We start from the raw sequence: 23,019 nt of genomic DNA, 5'->3' as shown, positions 1-23,019 counted from the left end.
CGCTTCAGAGAGTGAAAGAAAAAAGAAGAAGAAGAGAATGGCCACTGCGTCTATTTATAGACTAGAGATCATGGGAAGAGTATGCAAATAACTTTGGACGGTTTTGTCCTATAAAAAGCCTGTATTTGGGAGAGAGGGTGTCTTTTTTGTTTGGCAGAAGCAATTGCTGTCAGAAGTGCATTGGACTGCAGGATTGAAGAGTGAAGATTGACTTGTGGGGTCATTGTATTTAACCAAAACAAAACTTAAACAACTCTATAGCTAAATATCTAAATACATGTATAAAATGATTTTAAAAGAATCAGAATTGGCAATTTAAAACAAAATCGGGAATTGTATTGGAATCGTCCCATCACTAATAAATAATAATATTGGAAATTAAAGAAAATCAGTTAAATTCAAACACTAAAAATGTTTAAATAGAATTTAATCTTCATCTGCAACTTGTGTCCGATCTTCAAACATCTCTCCCATTATTGACACTTTCATACAGAATGGTTGTGCAGGGCAAGTCATCAAGCCATATGGGGCCTTGAATTCAATTTCAAAATCACTCAAGCTTTTATACAAGTCTACAATATTTGGGACACTTTCTGACTTGGTAAGCTCCTCGTCTGTTGGCTTTCCATTATTCGGGTAACCCTCGGCTGGGCCCTTTAACTTTGACATATTGATAATCGGAAGAGAGGGTTCATTTTCAGATAATGATCTTTTATCTTTGATTTCTTTCTCTTGAATTGTATTTGATGGGGATGACAAGTTGTAATCTTTGGAACTGTTCGATTTGGAACTTTCACTTTCTATTGGTTCATCTTCAGTCTTCTCTGAAGAGGAGGAGGAGGAGGAGGAAGAGGAGCTGCTGCTGCTGCCTTCATTATCAATGTGGCTAGAAGTATTAGTTGTTCCCAAAGACGTGTTCTTTGTTTCGTTTTGTACATCTTCAACAGTCACAGGCTTGAAATTGTTTTTAGACTTGCTACTGCTACCTGGATGGTTATCATCATCATCTTTCTTCTTTTTCTCCCATTTCTGTCCCCGATATTGATCAGTGTCATCTGTTGCTCCAAACAAAGACAACAAATTCAGATTGTCATGGAATTCAAAAAGTATGTCATCATCCTTTTTCCTGGCGGCGCTGCAACAGTGAACAGAAGCTATGTCAATCGGGTGACCCTCCGTATTAAAGACGTATCCACCCGCGTCGATAATGCATTCGCCATATGTCGTTTGGATTACTTCACCATGGCTTCCGTTGTTGTGAATAAAATGATTGGTGTCAAAGAGAAGATACATGTATTTCAGGGTTTCAGCCAAGAAGAACGATTCCATTCGGTTCTCAAGACGGTGATCAGTCACATCTTTTACCTGATAAAAAAAAAAAAAAGTTTTATATTTATATTATTTATTACAAAAAGTTTTATATTTATATATATATATATATATATATATATATATATATATATGTGTGTGTGTGTGTGTGTGTGTGTGTGTATGTAATATATGTGTGTGTAATATTTGTGGCCTGGCAAGATCACAGAGGAGACAACTGAAACAGCAAAACTGAAGCTGACTTGCATGACACTGTATATGCAAATGTAAGCAAATTTGAGCATATTTTATCGGTTTGAAAATATAGGTTCATTTTTACTAATTGTCACAAAATTTTAACCATAGAATAGTATTATAAACTTCAAAAAGCCTGCAAATTTTCATGTAGTTTTGTCTCATAGAACCAAAGATATGAGCATTTCAATATTCAATTTGGCAACTAGTGTGTGTGTGTATATATATATATATATATATATATATATATATATCACCTTTTTTGGCAATTTTATAAGTTCCAAATTTCAGTGACTATTGATCAGTATTTAACAAATAAAAGCTTGTTGGAAAGGTAATGACCTGAATTGTGTAGTGGGCTATGTGACAATTGTCCTTAAGGTTACACATTAAGGAAATCATTCATCATCCATAATGGGTTCTTGGCATGCCAAACATTCTGGAGGGTTTTCTTATTTTAGTAGGAAGGAGTGGGTCATGTGTGTATGTCCTATGCGAATGCGGGTCAAAACCACTTCCTCCCTGTGCGATTTTCTTAAATCTGGTAACCATTCTTCTATTGTGGGTTTGATTTTGAAAAGTTTGTTATTTTGACAGTTATTCCATTGTTCTTGCCATTTCTTCATAATGAAATTATTAATTAGTAAAACAAAGTATTAATAAATTAAAAAAATGGTAACTGCGTAATTGTCATATCGCAAAAAGTAACATATCCAAAATTACGAGAAAACGATAAGGTAGAAAAATAATTATTAATGAAAAAAGAAATTTGTAAAATTATTTATGCTTACTAAAAAGAAACAAGTTAACAAGGGAGATAATTATGTCATGTAATCAAAACAATTAAAAATCTCGGACAAATTTTATTCCGTATCTAACGTTATTGAAAGCTGTTTATTATTAATAATCATTTTTCTACCTTATCGTTTTTCATAATTTTTGGATATGTTACTATTCGCGATATCACAATTATGTAGTTTGACTTGAAATTCAATATTTTTTTGTTATGATATAGAAGCATCAGTCGTTTTTTTTTTAAATTGAACTCTGAGAGTGTTTATACATAGGAATGGCATGATCGACATGAAAATTGAATGATATTTTTCAAGATACAGTACTCTTATAAATTTGTTTTTTTGGTGTATTGATATTCAATAAAAACAACTTTTTTTCTATTCATTTAAAAAGAAAAAACTTTGTTATAGATGGTTGTCGAATTGCATTGATCTAGCTAATTTGCATATTCTTTTAAACATTCATTTTAATTCTCTATCAGTTTTTTTCAGTTTTCTTATGGGATGGTCATCTATAGTTAACTATTACGTGTAATTATATTCATGCAGATATTTTACATGATTTATACTTGCGCAATATATACATAAAAAAGTTATAGTAAACACAAACCTTTCTATATATATTTATGTATGCATATATATTTTTTATTAAAAAAATATTGCCTACCAAACTTCTGTCAGTTTTTTGTCTACAGACATGAAACTTAATATATAGAGTATTTGAACCCATGCGAAACTTTATATTTGGGTTTATGCCAGGGAAAATCGGTGCAAAAATGTGAAAATTTAAAAAATGGAATTTTCCAGGTGAAGGTCGAATGCTGGCATTACAAATATTCTATTGCAGCAAACATGTTTTCATAGCTCAGGCATTAACATCAAAAGAAAAAGTAAATCGTAAGCTAAACTTTTTGGTTCAATTCTTGGTGGTGGTGCACGAGTCATTTTTAAAAAAATCTTTTTAAATCATTACTATATACATAATGAAAGCAATTAAAAATCTCATAATTCAAACTACTTCTAATAATAATAATAATAACTAGTAATACAGCTACTTCAAACAATATATATCCCTTTTCCGGGATCATATCAGGACTCAATTACCAAGCCAAGTAATTCTTGTCACTTAAACAAATGCATTTTATTATTTCTTCATGCATTTTTTGTCAAAATGCTATACATTTTGTTTCAGAAAACTTGTCTATAATTACCGTTGCATAACCACATCTAGTTTTGGTAACTTGCTCTATGGATTCAAGCATGTCAACACCAATTTGTAACAAATATGGATCCTTGGTTGCTTGATACAAATACATGGAACTCTCAATCAACTCTGAAAGAAAGAATCAATAAATAATAATATTTAAGAAATTGAATAAGTCTAAATATTGTAGATAAAGTTTATAAAACTTGAAAACAAAAGAGCACAAAAAAATATGGTTACATTATGGAACTTTCTAAATTGCTGACCCACTTTTCTAATGAAGTCAGCCTTTAAAAACTAAATAATGGAGTGATTCTTCTTTCTACAGTCTGCTTTTGAGATTTGTCTGATTGTAGTAATGTGTGTGTGTGGCAGTGGGGTTGATTGGTGAGTGTAATTAATGAATTTAGATTAAAGATAAATGGAAGTTATTCTACTGACAGTTGGGTACAGGAATAGGGTGAAATTTTGTTGGTTAGACTGTGGTACCAATCAACCAATTGGATTGGAATAAAGGATTGCAGGCCATTTTTTGTTTCACGTTTGAGAAAAGTTTAAGTTAAAATTTGGAAACAAGCAGACATCTGAAATAGTTCCCACCAATATAGCTAACAATTCTTAACCCATATCAAACAATTCAAGTTTACATCTTTAGAAAGTAAAGTGATAATTTCTTCAGACTGATTTATATTATTTGGATTATTTAGGCTCCTGTTCTCATTTTGAGTGTGATTTTCACAAAGTTTTGGTTGATATTATCTCTGACGTTCTTTAGGCGTATCTTATTGGCTTCAGGAATCTGTAAGGAATTTCAAACAGAACCTTTTATTTAATCCACAGGGATGGCACACTCTTGTTCTGTCAGCCGTGATTGGATAGAAATCCCAAGAAATTCACAACTGTATTTTTGAGTTTTGTCTGCACTGATGATTGAACCTTCAACCTTTAGAAGAGTGTTACTTACAATTGAATTTTACGAAGTATTTTATCCACTGTGCTAAGAGTTCTTGTGGACAATTCTTGTTTATCTAGATATTCTATCTATCATTTATAATTAATAATTCTCATATTGTATTAAATTATATACTAGGTTTTCTTAGGCGAACATCATGCAATATATGTGCTGTTTCTTTGAATTGTCTGCCTCTGCAGTTCTTCTGTCTATAATTTTTGTTTTGTCTTATAATAGTAGATGGTTTCCTTTTTCCCTCCATACATGGTCAGCCATGTGTTACAGCTTCTAACCTTAATTTTAGTGGATGACATGTCTCACATTTGTATACTTTTTCCACTTTTACGTGGAATCTCATACACATTATACACATAATAGCTGACAGAATGAGAGCATGCTACTCATGAATTTAATAAAAAGTTTTATTCAAAATTATGTGCAGGTTTCCAAGTTTGACGGAAAGATTTTCAAGTTCGACAAGATACATCTGAAGAACGTTGGAGATTACATTGACTGAAACATAAAAATAACACTGAAGATGAGAAAAGTAGTCCGAATAATCCACATAATGAGTTATCGATCCTCATCTAAAAAAATCAGAAACAGTGATAATAACCTAAGGTAGTAATTGAAAACATTATTTTTAAATAAATACTAAGCGACTTGTCAGGTAAACATTGGTACATTACGTTTGTGTATAAACTTAGTGCCTTGAACCGATTGTGATGATAAATAGATCAATATTATAAAATACATTTCTTGCTAGTTTATGGATTTGAAGAAATAACTATTTACAATATATTTTTTTTTCATCAACAAAACATTTTACTGGCTTTGACCTCAACTCAAACTATAATTTATTTTTGGATGTGATTTGATAAAAATTGGCCTGAACAGAGATTGAACTCACAGCCTTCAAATTATGAGATTTGTGTTTAATACATCGCATACCCCTAGTCCTCTCTTATCATTAGTCATTTTATTTATTCCCCCCTCCCCCCTCCTATCTTAATACTGTAAACATGCGCTGCACAGTATGTTTTTGGTGGCAAGTACGAATGGCAGACATTGCAGTGATTGATGCTTAGCCAATAGAAGAAGAGGTGGAGGGCTCAGAACTGAAAATATCTTTTGCCAGAATCAGACCACTCCAGGGATGTTCTCTTTGTTTGAAGAAAAGATCCTCATTGAGTAGGAGAGTCCTGCTGGGATCAGCTTTGCCTGCCAACAAAAGATGAGTTAGACAGAGATGAAAAGACTCTGGAGGAGGAGTGAAACGTTTGATAAGTGCTGCCAGACAGTTCAGCAGTGTACCTTTCTGGGACTGGTAGGCTCCCTTAGGGACTCTTAGCTGAAGAACTGTCTCAAGGAGGCTTGCGTGTTTCGGTTTGATCAGACAAAACACTTATTCTGCAAGTCTGCCATTCAACCTTGAGAGAGCAGCAAGCACCACCCCATAATCTCCATGAAACAAATATTTGTTTATAGGCTTGTGGTTTTTGTGTTGTTTTGGATGGAAAATTCTTTGTTGCAGCAAAGATACATTTATAGTTGCATTTGCAATCAATAGTGATGTGAAATTGCTAATCGACTACCCCCTACCTCCAACCTCCAAAAAACTCTCCCAGGTTAAAAAATAACATTCCCAGTGAAGTTAATGATACAAGGATTTGTCACCTTACCAGGTCTGAGTGGGTAACCCTCACGGTTAGTGTGCACATCAGCTTTTGGAATGTTGTAGAATTCTGGAACAAATCCAAATTGTCTCCAAACTTGGTGGAAATTGTGGATTGTTTTCATTGCTTTCTCCGTTTCACCAAGCAAACTCTAAAAATTTAAAGGATATTTCATCAATAACAGGTTTCAAAGGATTCAAACAAAAATACATTATTCATAACACCAGTATTAATACAGAATATTTTTTAGAGCACAGGCTTCCATCAAATAACACTATTGATCATCTGCATTGCTGATAATCTAATAGAAAAAAAACCTGGACTGGATTCTCGGCGATACTCTTCGCTCTAACCACATTCAGTCTGGTTCTCGAGAACTCAACTCGACTCAACCTCCAACCTATTCACTGTTGGCCTTATATTGTCTCATTTATGCAAATTAAGATGCAATCGAACCTGATGATTTGTCACCTTTCTGTGTCCCGTTAGTTGGGTTTCGAGTTCGCACATGCCACCTTTAGCAGTTCGCTTCCATGACTTCAGTCACACCAAAATTTTCCATACACTCCCCCCGATCATAAACTGGGTAGGGAAGTAGTATCTGTCTTTGTCGGATACTCCTTAGCAAAAGTGGGGCTACTCGGCTAGACACAACTAGCCCACGATACTCTGCTAGCCTACAGTTAGGCACTGCTAGCTCATGGCCAGACACACAGAAGTTAATTTTTAAATTTCTCGTTTAAAAAGGACTTTACATACAAGTCTATTTTGCATTGCAAGTTCAGTTAACAGCTACAACTTTTTTTTCAAAAACAAACAAAAGAAATCCGACTCAAATGTACTTTCATTAAAATGAATAACGTTTAAAAACGACATCTTTCTTTTTTTTCAACAACAGGATTTCTTTTTAAATTCCTCATTGAAAAACAAGGACTTTAATGCACACAAGCCGTCCGAATCGCATTTTAAGTTCTGTTTTTTTTTTTCATAGACAAAATAAAATCCGACTCCAATGGTACTTTCATAAAATAACTCTTGTTTGAAAACAGATTTTTCTTTACAGCACAACAGGATTTCAGTTTAAATTCCGCATTGAGAAATAACTTTTAAATACATACAAGTCATCCAAATCATATTTTAAGTTCTTTTAACAGCGACCACTTTTTTCTTTCAAACAATAAAATTAGTCTCGAATTGTACTTTTATCAAATAATTTTTGTTTAAAAATGACAACTTTTTCTTTTAAATACAGAAGGATTTCATTTTAAATTCCTCGTTTAAAAACGACAACTTTAAATGCATACAAGTTGTACGAATCGCATTTTAAGTTCTTTTAATGGCGATGACTTTTTTCAAACAATAAAATCCAACTTGAATTGTACTCTCATAAAATAATTTTCGTTTAAAAATAACTTTTTTCTTTTCAACACAACAGGATTTCCCTCTAAATTCCTCATTGAAAAACGATACTTTAATACACACAAGTGGTCCGAATCGAATCTTTAAGTTCTGTTAACAGCGACGCCTTTTTTTTTTTCAACAAATATAAGCAAATTTCATTCCAAATTCCATCTTTACAAACAACGACTTTTAATACATACAAGTAGACCGAACTGCATTCCAACACGTTCATTTGACGACGATAGTTAAAGAAATCCAACAAATCCCATTGGAATTAACAAACATAAAGACAAAAAAGTCTGACTCACTTCATCTCTTCAACCTTCGCAGTTTGACAGGACTCATTCAATTCTCTCTTTGACAACGCTTTTCAATTTTTAATGCGACTTAATTTTCCAGGTTCGACGCAAATCATTTAAAATTTCCTATATCATTTCAGCCACATCGGTCCCATATTTAAAGCCGAAATAGCTTCTAATAGAAAAAAAAAACCTGGACTGGATTCTCGGCGACATTCTCCGCTCTAACCACATTCAGTCCGGTTCTCGAAAACTTAACTTGACTCAACCCCTGACCTATTCACTGTCGGCCTTATATTGTCTCATTTGTAAATTAAGACGCGATCGAACCTGATGATTTGTCACTTTTCTGTGTCCTGTCGGTTGGGTTTCGAGTTCGCACATGCCACCCTTAGCAATTAGCTTCCATGACTTCAGTCACACCAAAATTTTCCTTACAGATAAGTTTTTAATTGAGTCTGACCAAACTAAAGTTTCTTAATGTCAAACGGCAGGAACCCACGTTAATTCTTTTTGTTTATCAGAATGATGAACAATTTTGGTGCTTGTGCATTATAATTAGATAAAAAAATTGTATTTTAAGTAAATCCCATTATTATGTAATTACTTGTCATGTCAAAATATCTTTAAAAGTAAATGTTTCCTTTAAAGAAAAAAAACAAAAACAAAGGATAAACAGCAAAGCACGTACTGTATTTGGCTTTCAGAAAGTTAAAATTTTAATATTCCTTTCATAATGATATTAAAAAAAAAAAAAAAAAAAAAAAAAAAAATGCCACCATATTTCTTTTATTATAAATGATACTACAGATTATACAAATTGTTTTAACAGAAGGTAATAAATCATCCAGTTGGGTAATGATAATTGTTAGTTTCATCATCAGTTAGTAAATCAATAGTGGGAAATATAAAAATTCAATAACCAATTGAATCACAAAAAAACTGAAAGTACGGGAGTAGAGGAGATTATCAGTATAGGATCATCTATAATATACATATTTGCATTTACAAATATATTTGAGTTTTGTGTTTATTCTTCCTAAACTACGTAGCTAACATATACACAGATGACGAAACAGAATCAGCTATAAAGAAAGAAGCAAAATTAATATAAAAAAATTAGAAACTGTATAAAATTAATATAAAAAATTAGAAACTGTATAAAATTAATATAAAAAATTAGAAACTGTATAAAATTAATATACCTGAATTGAAAATAAATAGAATAAAGTAGATAGTGAATCTACAATTAAACTACAACAAACTATTTCAAAAGATCTAAGAAAATTTCACAAACAGACCATCTTGCAAATTATTAAACCCTAGTAAAATTAATATAGGAAAAATAAGCAAATATTAGAAAAAGTTACAAAATGTATTAAAATTGAATCATTGATAAAATACCAAAGTTACAATTGTTTAATATTATTAATAAAAGAAATTGCATTTTAGCATAATTCGATATAAAAGAATGCATGCCAAACAAACACTGGAATTTGTCAATATCTAAACATACAAATAAAACTTTGTAGAAAAAGCCATTCTAGTCCATAGCATATGGATGAAAAAAATATGCTTTGATGAGATAGAAAGGATTTTATACATATTTAAAATAATGACAATATTGTGTCTAAATGAGTTTTTAATAAATAATATGTGTAACTGATTGGCAGATTCAATTTTTATAAGCAAACAGAAGTGCTGAATATCATTACCTGAATTCCAGGCCAATAGGAATCAAGAGAAGTGAATACAGGAAGTGTAATGGAACCTTTCTTCATATTTCCCCACATATACCAATCATCCCTTTTTAAATGCTTCTCGACAGATACCTTACATTCTCAAAAAAAGAAAAAGAAATTGAAAAAGAACAAAACAAAATTAATATTGTAATTGTATTGTTAGATTGAGGGGATGACAATAATATTTAACTTTGTTTTACTCACCTCAATAAAAATTCAACACACTCCCAACAAGAATTTCCATTGGTCATAATAGCCAGGGTAAAGAAAAAAAAAATCATAAGTATCTTGACCTTCTGACCTCACTCATTGGCGCCATCTCTTTTCCCTTTCCACAATCAAGTCAGCAATATTTAATTTTTCTTTTATATTTTAAATCACAATCACATAAACTTGAACAAATTAACAAATCAATACACTAAATAATTTTATTATTTCAAATAAACCTAGTTTTGCTATTTGTAGAAAGTTAATGAGTTATTTAGAAATTGATATTTATTTATTTAGAAATTTATACAACTTCCTTCAAAGAGTTGTGCCCCTTGATAACTTTTGTAAGATTAGCTGAAAAGAAAGAAAACCACCTTGTGTATTCATAACTAACGTTGCCTGGTCGTAAAATATGTTTAAATATAACATTTTAATTTATGCAGATTTCATATTTATTATTATAGAGCCAATTCTCTATTGATTGTACCCAATATACAGTAGTGATTTCAAAAGTGTTTTTTTATAGGACTTTGCTACCATCTGACCTAACAGCACATGCATATCAAAACTTTACAAATTAACCAGGGTTAAACGTATTAATGTATATTTGTGCATGCCTAAAGGATACACATTAAGTCAATTTACACCTGCCAAGTTCTAATTTTTCAATTTTGATCACTTAGCAACACTTTTCTCGACTAAAAACCAAGTCAAATTTGTTTGGCAGGTCATACATCATATCACAGTTCGTATATTAAGTTTCAAGTCTGTAGATCAAAAATTAACAAAGTAGTTTTTTTTATTTTTTATTACATTTTCACCCCAAACAAGGCACATTGCCACTTTGGTGTAGGGGGCTACTATCAGGGGAAACAACTACTGGGGTACTATGTAGGGATTTGGGCAGCAAGATGTTGGTTCACGTTGCACTTGAACTTCTGCATGTCAGTACAGTTGGGGAAGCAGTGACCTGGAATAGAATTCCAAAGTCTAGCGGTTCTGGGTAAGAAACTACTGGAGTAGAAAGATCTTTTACATCTAGGGATCTCTACAGTGTGGGGGTGGGATTTGCAACTTGTCGGGTCTGTCGAGGATGTTCACGTCGTGGGGGCACAAGTGCTTGTAGTTTATCAGAGCATTCACCATTAAAATACTTGTAGAACAGGCAGAGGGATGCAACGTTTTGTCAATGGAACAGAGGCTGAAGCTTAGATGCCAGTTTTGGGCCTATCAGATTTGCGACTCTCTTTTGAATCTTGTCAAGGAGCAAGAGACTAGTAGCCGATGCACCAGCCCAAACATGACAGCAATACTCCATACATGGGCGAATAGTTGCCTTATAGAGGTACAGGATACTTTCGGGTGTTTGTAGTTTTCTAGCATGGTAGAGAGAGCCCACCTTCCTTGCAGCGGCCCTGGCAATGTCCTCGATGTAATTGTTCCAACTCGTGTTTCCTGTGAACGTTAGGCCAAGGAGCTTGAATGACGTACTCTCAGATAAAGAGTCGTTGGCCATTGCTATAGGTGGTAGAAAAGGTTTCTTGTAATTATTGAATGAAACTAGTTTAGTCTTGGCGGCATTGAACATGACCATCCATTTTTCTCCCCCTTTTCACTACTGATTGGAGGTCATCCTCTAGTGTTTCTGCCATTTCTTTAGATATATGTTCATTTGTTTTCCTGTCGTGCCTGTTATAGAGTGTGGTGTCATCAGCATATATACCCATCTCAGAGGCAATTTTGTCGGGGAGGTCATTTATGAATATCAGGAACAGTAGAGGTCCAAGGATAGACCCCTGGGGCACTCCCACATTTATATCATATTGTTTAGATGTATGATCGTCGAGGACAACCTGGATTTTTCTCTTATCTAAGAAGGATTTAATTATGTTAAGTATTCCAGTGATACCATATGATTTAATCTTCCTGAGGAGACCCTCATGCCATACCCTGTCAAAAGCCTTAGATATATCTAGAGCTACCGCTCTGCCCTCTCCCGCTTTGTCCAGTGAATGATAAAGATCGTTCCTCAGACAGACAAAACCACTTTTATAATAAATATATATATAGATATATATATATTATACACAAGGAGAATAAGGAGCCTTACATAAAAGCTTGAACAAAGATTCATTTAGTGGAGCCTAATTCCAGAAAAAGTAACACTTTTTCAAAGTCTATAACTTTAATCAGATGGGCTTTATTTTAAGTTAGGAATTTTCACATACTAAGAGTTTGGTCAATTTAGAATATTTAAAAGCCCAGATTTTTTAAACCTTTTTAAAAGGAGGCCCAAGGGAGAACTAGTTTTTTAACCTCTGATTTTAATGAGATAGAAACTATAAGACATGATTCTCAATTGTGAAAGTTTCAATCATTGCATGAAAGCTTTATAGTACTTGCGCATTATATTTGAATATCTAAAAAATAAAAACACTTATGTAATTATGCGTCATCTCAAAATTAGTAACAATTCGAAAATGAGAGTAGAAAATCTGCTATAACTATTCTTTTTTACAAAAAAACATCCATCTATTATTTTCTAATTTGAAATAGAGAAAGTTAAGTGAAAACAAGGGAGATAAGTCAGTTTATCATACAAAATTGGTTGCAATAGAATAAACATAAAACTGCATTATTTGATAACTGATTTTTCCATAATGTTTTTAACCTTTACTAGTTTTGAGATGACACAATTATGTAATAGTGTTTTTACTTAAAATACATTTTTTTTCAAAAATATCCAATTATAATACGCAAACATCACAGAATTCAAATTACATCTTTTCAATCTGTGGTAAACAACATTCAATGAAAGGTAATATTCAACTTGAGGTGACATACTCCTGAAGTCCCATGAATAGGTCTTTGTTATTGGTGTTTTAGGAGTTATGCTTCATGCCTTGGGCTGTCACTGTTAATGATACAGATGCTCTTGTGAGAAATGACAATGCCATGGTTGCCCTTAAAAAAATTATGGGCAAGAGGTACATAACCAATCTGAGTGAACATCTTGGCATCCTCCTCTTTAGAAGTTATCCTGAGGCATGGAAGATTGAGATGGTTTGGGCATGTAAAGAGAATGGATGACAACCTTTGGTAACACAGATTGTCATCTTTTGATATCAAAATACCACGGCCAGCCAAAGAAGTGATGTCTGGACAGCATCAAGACTAACCTCTACTTTCTAAACCTCACAGAGCATCTGGTCAATGACTGGAATGCCTGGAGAACAGCCATCAACACCAATGATAACACAACAAGAAGGCGTCCAACCCCAGAAGCTATGAACAGAAGACGTCAACCCATACATTAGTTAACTTCATGTAACGCTTGCTACTCTAGAATAATTTGTAAAGTTGCATCAAAGAAGAAACTTACCATTAAACATCGATAATAATTCTGGAGAATTGAACATGATTGATCCTTTGACCAAATACTCCAAATAAGAATCAACACCACCACCAATACCCATGTCCATGGCCGTCCATTTGCCTGTACGCACATCTATATGATTACCAAACTGAAAGATACAAAACAGATTAGAAAAAATTATTTCAAAATGTTCTTTTCATTTTCAATGTACTGATATACAGGGAGCGTTCAAAAGTAATGCTTCTAATTTTTTTTTATTCCACCCAAATGGATCAGAAGGGATTACAAATTGCGTTGTTATGATAACTGATCTTATGCACGTTTCATCTCTCTGTTGCAGATATTGATGGTGTCAGACTAAGAAAGCAACCCTTGTGATTTATGTATGTCATTGGATGCCTGGCAAAAGTGCATTGAGAATGGTGGTGACTATGTAGGAAACTAAATTCTAGAGCACAAAATGATCACTTGTTTTAATGGTACAACTTCATCTTCCTAGCTCTTTTAAGTTTTTAAGTTAAAAAAAAAATTAAATTAAAGGCTTTACTTATGGAATGATCTTCATATATGATGTAACACTATCGATGCCCCCCTCCATTCCCCCCAAAAGTGTTAGCAATATAAAAAGAGAAAAAATATAACATACGTATATATAACAGCATAAAGAAAAAAATATAACCAAAAAAAGAGAAAATAAAGAAAAGTAAAAAAAAACAAGTGAAGCATGCATGGTCCCCCGTGAGTGCACAGTGAACGAGGCATAAAAAAACTCAGCCTTTGCACCCCCCCTCTCATTTAGCCCCAAAAGTCCCCAGGGGACGTCAAATCCTAGTGAAAATGAACAAACGGTACAGTTTTAGGTCTTAACATATTTAAATTTGAGTTCAGCACCATGCAAAACTGCTAAACAGACATACACAGAAAATTTTGACAAATATGGTAAAATAGTCCCACAAATGGAGTGTTTTTATTAGCACTAAAAGAGCCTCTGGGGCACACCCAAGAGTTATCGCAGTGTAGACAAACAAAATTATATAGAAATCAGTTAGTTACAACTTTTCAGAAAGTTTTATAAAACTCCAAGGCATCAATTTTTTCTAATAAGCACAAAAGTGTCAATTTTTAGCCATTTTAATTTGGAAGGCACCCCAAAGGGGGGGGGGGGAACCAGAGTTTTTCCGGAAAATCTGTTCTGTTACTTTTTTACTCATATCATGTTTGTAAAATTTCAAGCAATTTCAAGGCATAGAAAAGTGCGGACAGACAGTCGGGGGACGAAAAAAAAAAAAGAAAAACTAAAATAAAAAAAGGAAAAAGTAAAATTAAAAAAAGAAAAAACTAAACCTAAAAAAAAAGGAAAAATAAAACAAGAAAAGGAAAAATAAAACCAAAGAAAAGAGGAAAAAATAAAACCAAAAAAAGAGGAAAAAATAAAACCAAAAAAAGAGGAAAAAATAAAACCAAAAAAAGAGGAAAAAATAAAACCAAAACAAAAGAGGAATAATATAACAAAAAATAAGGAAAAAAATGTTAAAAAATAAAAAAGGAAAAATATAACAAAAATGGGAAAAATATAAAAAAAAGAAAAATATAACAAAAAAAAGAGGAAATATATAAAAAAGAGGGAAAATATAACAAACAAAGAGAAAAAATATAACAAAAAAGGATAAAAAATATAACAAAAGAGAAAAAATAAAACACACAAAAAAGGGGGAAAAAAGGAGAAATAATATAAAAAAAGAGGAAAAATAATACCAAACCCACAAAAAAAGAGGAAAAAATATTAAAAAAAGAGGAAAAATATAACCAAAAAAAAAGAGAAAAAAATATAAGAGGAAAAAATATCACAAAAAAAAAAAAGAGGAAAAAATATCACCAGTGGAAAATTTATAATAAAAAAGAGGAAAAAAAAATATAACAAGAAAAAAAGAAAGAGGAAAAAATATAACAAAAAAAGAGAAAAATATAACCAAAGAAAGAGAAAAAATATAACCAAAGAAAGAGAAAAAATATAACCAAAGAAAGAGAAAAAATATAACCAAAGAAAGAGAAAAAATATAACCAAAGAAAGAGAAAAAATATAACCAAAGAAAGAGAAAAAATATAACCAAAAAAAGAGAAAAAATATAACCAAAAAAAGAGAAAAAATATAACCAAAAAAAGAAGAAAAATATAACCAAAATAGAGAAAAAATGTAACAAAAAAAAAGAAAAAGAAAAAATATAACCAAAAAAACGAGGAAAAAATATCACAAAAAAAAAATAGAAATATAACAAAAAAAATAGAAAAATATAACAAAAAAAAAGAGAAAAATATATCAAAAAAGAGGAAAAAAATATAAAAAAAAGGGAAAATATATATAAAAAAAAAAAAAAAAATCACCAAAAAAGAGGACAAATATCACAAAAAAAAAGAGGAAAAAATATCACCAAAAAAAATAAAAAAATAAAAAATATCACAAAAAAAAAGAGGTAAAAATATTACCAAAAGAAAGAAAAAAAAAAAAGGAAAAAACAAACAAACCAAAAACGACAAAATAAATTTATCAGCAGAACAAAGTTGTTCCCCAAAGCACACAATAGGTGTGGCACTGAGCATGAACAAAGGACTGAACAATGTAGGTAAAAAAAGGAAAAAACAAACAAACCAAAAACGACAAAATAAATTTATCAGCAGAACAAAGTTGTTCCCCAAAGCACACAATCAAGGTGTGGCACTGAGCATGAACAAAGGACTGAACAATGTAGGTAAATATGTTTTGAATTTGTTTATGGGTAGTTTTAGGAGTAGCAATGAGTTTTGAGATAGTTTATGGGCAGTCTTGGATTTGTGACTGTTGTGAGTTTGACACAGTTGAGCGCAGGTTGTGGCTGGAAGCTTACAGAGAGGACGAATACAGCTGCAACAGTAGACCTTAGTGCTTAGAGGGTTGTTTCCCTTCAAGAGGATCTCACACGCACCCACAGCCCAACTGGCACTCACAGAATGTGCTATTTTTTTTCTTTTATATTTTTATAGTTGTGAACCCGTGCATGTTCCCTTGGCAGCTGCCATTGTGAGAGATGACAAGCTCAGAATAAAGATAAAAGAGAAGACCATGGAAAAAGCATTGGGGTCTGCATTTGTTGCCGAGCGGGGGCTCACGTGGTTGCACAACAAGATCTATGAATTCATATTATACTAAAATTTTGATGTTTCAGATTGTAGAAGGATTAGTTTGGTTGTTTTTTTTTTTTTGGCATATCAACCCTTTTCAAATTATCAAATGCTGAAGTTAGTAATTTTGGCAAAAAGTTTTTATGCTTTAAAGTGTTTATATCATTAAATATGGCGTTTGGTTTCGTTTATGACATATCAACCCTTTTCAGGTTCAATCATTTTGGCGAAAGTTTTGTGGTTCAAGTTGTTTTTATCTTCAAATGTTTATTCATGTTTGGTTTGATTGTTTTGTTTTGCAGAACATGATTGAGTTTTGCAAAAGTAAAAACACAATAACAAATGTTCCAATTAAGATTTATTGCCAGTTATGTCAAACATTCATTTGTGTAATCGTCTTAGTGGCTTTATTTTTTTTACTGTACTGACATCTTCGATTTATACTTTGTGATTGTTTTCTGCATTGGAATGAATTGATGGCTACGAATGATGCAAGAATATCAATTTCTTAACATAATGCAACAGTCACTGATTGGGTGATTGTGAGTTGGTCTATTTATAGAACCTTTTACTATTCATTCTCTTGATTTCAAAGTTTTTTTTTCAGATAAAGTAATGATGCCAGCAGAATTAAAAATTTGTTATCAGAATTATTTTTTGCAATTACTATGTGTATTATCCTGTACTGGTTTGCACTGACCCTGTTAGATTTTTTTTCTAGATAAAAACTTATAGAGAAGAAGTGCGATTGCATATATATCTCAGTTATTATTCATAGTTAGTTTATTGTCATCTTTCCACATACAGCGCCTAGTGTTTCCAAATAGTCACTCATCTATGGTCACCCATCTGGTATTGACAAGGTTCATTACCGCTTAACGTTAGTGATCTAATACAGAACCAATGTGCCGATATAATTATACCGCAAATTAATTAATCATCAAATAACTAAACAAAAGTTACCCCCCACCCCCATCATCAAATTAGATTTAAAATCATTCAAAAAAGAAAAAGTAAAAGACATTTTTTTCTTAATAGAAAAGATTACTGGTTATTCTTGGACATTTCTCTTTAATTTTCAAAATGTGTTAACATCTTTTCGAGAGACCCTGTATATTTATTGTTTCAATTTTCAAAATTAATTTTAATAATTAAATTAACTCTGCAAATTGAAACATTATAAATATAAAGAGTTTCTGAAAAAGATGTTTACACATTTTGAAAAAATTCTTCAATAATAAAGAATTTTGTTTTGTAAGAACACTATCATAGTGAAATACTTTAAATCCTGATTTTAATGATGGCAGCACAACTAAACTAAAGTACTGAGTAGAAGTGCCTGCAAATACCAATACATATGGAATTCCATTGCTTTACGTTGTCAGTAATTCCTAGATCAAAACCTATATCATTTTGAGAACACGAGATGGTAATACAATAGTGTGATGGTTGTACGTTCTAATAGATTTCTCATAATTAATGTAATGTTAACAAACATCAACTAATAATTCGAAGTGTGCATGTACCTTTTTAAGGCACCCACCAGTTTTTATAACTAAATATAAATTTGTTTTAAATTTTTAATGAACAAAGTAGTTTTCTGAGACAAAATAAATTTAACTATAAATATTTTGTATTGGTTTTGTTTATGTTTGATAAGATGTAGCCTTCGAATCAGGCAATTGCTAAACTAAATGCTTTCAGTTTTTGGAATAATTGGGGTGCTTAAAATAGATTTGATCCAATAAATCTTAGATTTTTTTTTTCATTTATATAAGAAATATAAAACAATAAAGAAAAAAAAAATTTACCAAATTTATGTCTGAACGGCATTTCCAAAGTGATGACAATGCTCGCATTGCTGCTTTTTCAAAGATTGGATCACCTGTTAATCTACTGAGCGTCCCAAACTCTACAATGAACGTTCCTGCCCCAGCTGTGCATGTAACGGATGTCTCACCACTGGGTACTCCATGACGTAGATTTATAGTACCATATGGCATTCCTGTTGGGGTGTCAAATGCTGGGAGGGGAAAAAAAAATTATATACATAAGTATTACAGAATTGGGATTAAATATCAGAATTCAACAATGGAGTCAATGATTATTTTATGGCATTATCAACGCTTTTCGCATTACGTGCTAAAATTTTTTAAAATGGAGATTGATAATTTGAATTATTCGGACCACTGTTCTTATCCCAGATATTATTCTGATGTTTTCACTAATGTAACCTCTAACTTTTTTAGGTGTGTCTTGTTTAACTTTGGATCTTTTTTTTTTTTTTTTACTTGGGAGTCACCACTTATCAAGGCCTGGAGGCCACTCGAGAATAAGGGTAAATGTAGGGGAAACCCTTCATATTGAGACAATTACTATTTATTTGGATACTGCCACAGTGCCCCCTTTTCGGGGGAGCTGGTCTTCCCCCACATTAAAAATGACCTTCGTGGGAGGTTTAAAAGCAACGCCATTCCTGCAAATCATCTTTTTGATTGACTATGTTAAATTTGAACGTTTTACACTTCCGGTCACGTCATGGAGTAGCAGTAAGACGTCAGATTTTCTTTCACTTTCTTTTCTGCCTTCGTGTCACAGGTTCGAGCCTGCCTGCCTGCCTGCCTAATACCACTTCTTTTTTTTTTTTTACACCTCCAAACACCCAGGCAATGCTAGGCACCCAGGCTAGTTTTTTTCTAAAACAAAGATATTTTTTTATTAAAATGCAAATGTTGTGTAGCATAGTGAGTGTATATAATTATTGTCAATGTATATAAACAGTGTGACGGCTAGTGGTTATATAACAGTATCTTTGATATCTAATGAATGTATGTATACAGAGTATAGAAATATTCAGTGTGTCCTGCATGGATATAAAATGTTCGTTGTGAGTGTGAGCACTTCTTCACAAATACACATTGTTAACAAACATGACTTTTATAGACAGCTTTTCTTACAATCAACAGATAACATATGTCTGCTTGTTTCAGACCAAAAGGACCATATACGTTATTTGTCCAAACCCCAAAAGAACACCATAACGAGTTATGTTTTACACAGGTTTTATTTGTCTTATGGATTCCATTGTTAGAGTTTGGCATGCTGAGTCTCTTTCTACATTTTCACTGGTTCCCCCTTCCGCTTCTAATTGGGTTGTCCACATGTTTGGTTTCTCGCCAACTCTCTAGCTTTATTTCAACTGACTGTATTTCTGTCAACAAAGCAGATCAAATCACGTGTCGTTCATGTAAGCTAAACCTTGTTTACTTAATTAACCAAATTCCAATCTACTTTTAAATTCCTAAATCGATTTTGTTTACTTTATTTCTGAGTTAAATTCCTGATAAAACATTCCCCGCTGTAAATTCATATTTTCCAAAATCTAATTGTTTTATTTCTCTAATAATAATTGACCAGGTTACCTGGCATTGCCCCGACATGCTAACATAATACTACACAAGAAATAAAACCTAAATCTAGACTTACCAGGTAGTAACCTTCGTGCCATATTTTCAGCTAAATCCAGAAATGGACCGGAACATGGCCAACCAGGATCTGTATCCATGCCAGCTTTTTTTGATAGAAGATGTGCAGACAGCAAGCCGGCCACGACTGGACGAATTTGAGATAAGCAACAAAAAGATTTATATCAATGACAATGAAAAAACAAAGATAAAAAAAAAATAAACGTTTTTGTGATGAATTAAAAAAAAAAAAAAAAAATAGAATATGAAAGACCTACCTCGAATATTAGTCTCAAAGACGGATGCGTTGATATCGATATCAAAATTGGCGTTGTCTAGAACCATTTTGGCGACACGTCTGAATTCTGTATAGTTACCTATTATAGCCAACATATCCAAAGAATCGATGAGAGTCAGGGAAAATCTATGCAATAAAACCAGGAAAAAAAAAATCAGAGTAAATGATTGAATTTTGTTTTGTTTATTTAATTAGACTTGTTAGCTTTTTTTAAATGTCTGACAAGAAAGAAAAAAAAAGTTCTAACTTTGGACAAACAAACGCCTATCTAAAATTTTTCCTACATAATTTTTCATAGTTCAGTTTACTCGGCACTAAAGTCATGAATTTAAGGTAAGGTAAGTTTTTGTTTAATGGCACATCAACCCTATAGGTCATTTCATGCCATGAAATGTGAAGAAAGTATTTTTCATTGAGTCTTTAGGTGATAAATTGTTTTTAATTAAGACTTAGTATTTCTAAGTCAGTCTTTTTCCAGGGTTTTTTTTCCTTTCAAATGTGTTCCAAAAGTTAAATTTTTCTTAGAAAATCTAATATTTTATAAGGTTTTCAAAATACTGCTGGAAGTTTTTTGTTCTTTGAAATATTTCACATGAATATTTTCATATTTTTTGCATTCCATTAATATGTGTTTAATGATTAGTGGATGTTGACAGGTTCTACATTGGGGGATATCTTCTGCTTTCAGAAGGTATTCATGAGTTAGTCTTGAATGACCAATTCGAATTCTGGTAAATATAGTGTCTAATTTTCGTATTCGTATTATGGTCCTATCTTGTCCAACATTCGGTTGTATTTCTCTAAGTTTGTTGTTTAGTTGTTCGTTCCATAGTTTTTGCCATTTGGTTTTTATTTGGTTTTTCCTATCTGTGTATGGTATTTTTATGTTTGATGGAGTCAGATTTGTTGCATCCTTAGCCAGTTTGTCAGCTTCTGAATTTCCTTTTATGCCGACATGACTTGGTACCATGCTAATAGTATTGTTTTATTTTCCTTTACTTGATGTTGGTATATTTCCATAATTTCCAGGATGCACGGATGGTTCATGTTCCTTTCTTTTAATGCCATTAAGTTGGACATGGAGTCACTGAAGATAAGGAATTTATTCTCGCTAGACTCTCGGACTAGTTCTAGAGCTACCTTAATAACCTGTAACTCAGCGGTGTATATAGAGGCACCGTCCGGTAATCGGGCTTGCTTGTGTGTATTATGCATTTTTGCTGCTGCTCCTACTCTTTCAGTTATTTTTGAGCCATCTGTATAGATGGTTTTGTATGTGGAGTATTTATCCCTAAGTTCTAGGAATTTGTTTTGATAGGTTTGGTAGTTAGTCTGTTTTTTAGCTGTTTTAATAATCATGTCTATATATGGTTCTGTGATTGTCCATGGTGGAGTATTATTAATTGTGTAAGCTTGTATTTTTTTTTGTTCTTTGTATCCTTCTATAATAGCCTTTTTAAGGCGATATCTCAAAGGTTTAATAGCTGTAGGTTTGCTGGTATAGAAATGTTCATACATTGATGTATATATTTTTCATGAGCAGGATTTTCTGTTAGACTTTTAAGTTTCAGCGTATATTGAAGCAAGAGTTTTTCCCATCTCAGGTGGAGGGGGAGTTCATTAGTTTCTGTGTGAAGGCTTTGAATAGGTGATGTTTGGAAGGCTCCTAAACAGAGTCTGAGTGCTTGGTTTTGTATGGGCTTGTTTCTCTAGATATCATTTCCTTGCTGAGTTATATATAATGCAACCATAGTCCAATTTAGGTCTAATGAGTGCTCTATACAGTAGAAGCATGGTTTCCCTGTCTGCTTCCCAGTTTGTGTGTGATATTATCTTTAGTATGTTTAATGCTTTTTGGCATTTTTTTTTGAGTGCTTCTATATGTGGCTTGAAGTTAAATTTGTTATCCAGGATCATCCCCAGATATTTGGTTTGCTGTACCATTGGTATTGCGTTGTTATTAATTTTTAGTTGTGGCTTATGATGATATCCTCTTTTTTGCAAAAGTGCATGCAAACTGTTTTGGTTTTTGAGAAGATAAACCCATTTTCATCAGCCCACTTCTCTATTTTGTTAAGGCATTCCTGTAATTTTTTTTTCTATTGTTGACATATTAGGGGATGAATAGGTGATTGAAAAGTCGTCTACAAAGAGGGATTTATCAATGTTTGTGGTCACTACTTTACCAATACTATTGATTTTTAGCAGGAAGAGTGTAATGGATATTATACTGCACTGGGGCACTCCCATCTCTTGTTCATGCATTCAGATTTTTCTCCTCTAAGGCGCACCCTAAAAGTATGGTTTTTAAGGAAATTTTGTATAAATGTTGGCATCCTTCCTCTGATTCCCAGGTTGTGCAGGTCCCTCATGATGCCGTATTTCCATGTGGTGTCATATGCTTTTTCTAAATCAAAAAATACTGACACCACATGGTGGTTTCTGATAAGTCCATCTCTTATGTAGGATTCCATCCTAATCAACTGATCCATTCGCTCCTTTTTTGTCCTGTAGCAACATTAATGTTTGTCTAATATCTTGTTTTTTTCTAATATCCATACGAGACGATCGTTTACCAGTCTCTCCATGGTCTTGCAGATACAGCTAGTTAGAGAGATAGAGCAGTAATTTGTTGGATTCGAGGGGTCTTCGTCAGGTTTTGGGATTGGTATGATTGTGGACTCTCGCCAAGCGTTAGGTAAGTAATCCAAGAGCCAGATATTATTGAATATGTTTAGAAGAGTATTTAATGAAGATTCTGGTAGTTGTTTCAAAAATTGGTAATGGATTTCATCTTTGCTTCTATCCAGAACGCTTTTAAGTTCGGATATTGTGAATGGTAGATTATATTTTTCTGTGTTGTTTGAGGTGAAATTCAGTTTTC

General features: G+C 32.6%; 1 protein-coding gene across 1 annotated transcript in view; it reads right to left on the bottom strand.

Moving 5' to 3' along the window:
• Positions 1-410: 410 nt before the first annotated feature.
• LOC145293175 (ER degradation-enhancing alpha-mannosidase-like protein 2) overlaps positions 411-23,019 on the bottom strand; it is a 45,310-nt gene continuing 22,701 nt past the window's right edge. Inside the window, exons 3-10 of the mRNA XM_080139644.1 lie at positions 20,116-20,261; positions 19,860-19,985; positions 18,185-18,396; positions 13,224-13,365; positions 9,605-9,729; positions 6,196-6,340; positions 3,569-3,690; positions 411-1,365 (exon numbers count right to left, since the gene is read on the bottom strand). Of these exons, the coding sequence (XP_079995770.1) occupies positions 427-1,365; positions 3,569-3,690; positions 6,196-6,340; positions 9,605-9,729; positions 13,224-13,365; positions 18,185-18,396; positions 19,860-19,985; positions 20,116-20,261 (1,957 nt within the window). The 3' untranslated portion in view covers positions 411-426. The remainder of the gene's footprint in view (positions 1,366-3,568; positions 3,691-6,195; positions 6,341-9,604; positions 9,730-13,223; positions 13,366-18,184; positions 18,397-19,859; positions 19,986-20,115; positions 20,262-23,019) is intronic.

Source organism: Euprymna scolopes, chromosome 14 (assembly GCF_053919585.1).
Source record: "Euprymna scolopes isolate OS-2025 chromosome 14, ASM5391958v1, whole genome shotgun sequence".
Classification (NCBI taxonomy): domain Eukaryota; kingdom Metazoa; phylum Mollusca; class Cephalopoda; order Sepiida; family Sepiolidae; genus Euprymna; species Euprymna scolopes.
The sequence above is the reverse complement of the archived record's forward strand: the minus strand, read 5'-3'. Positions and strand labels throughout refer to the sequence as shown.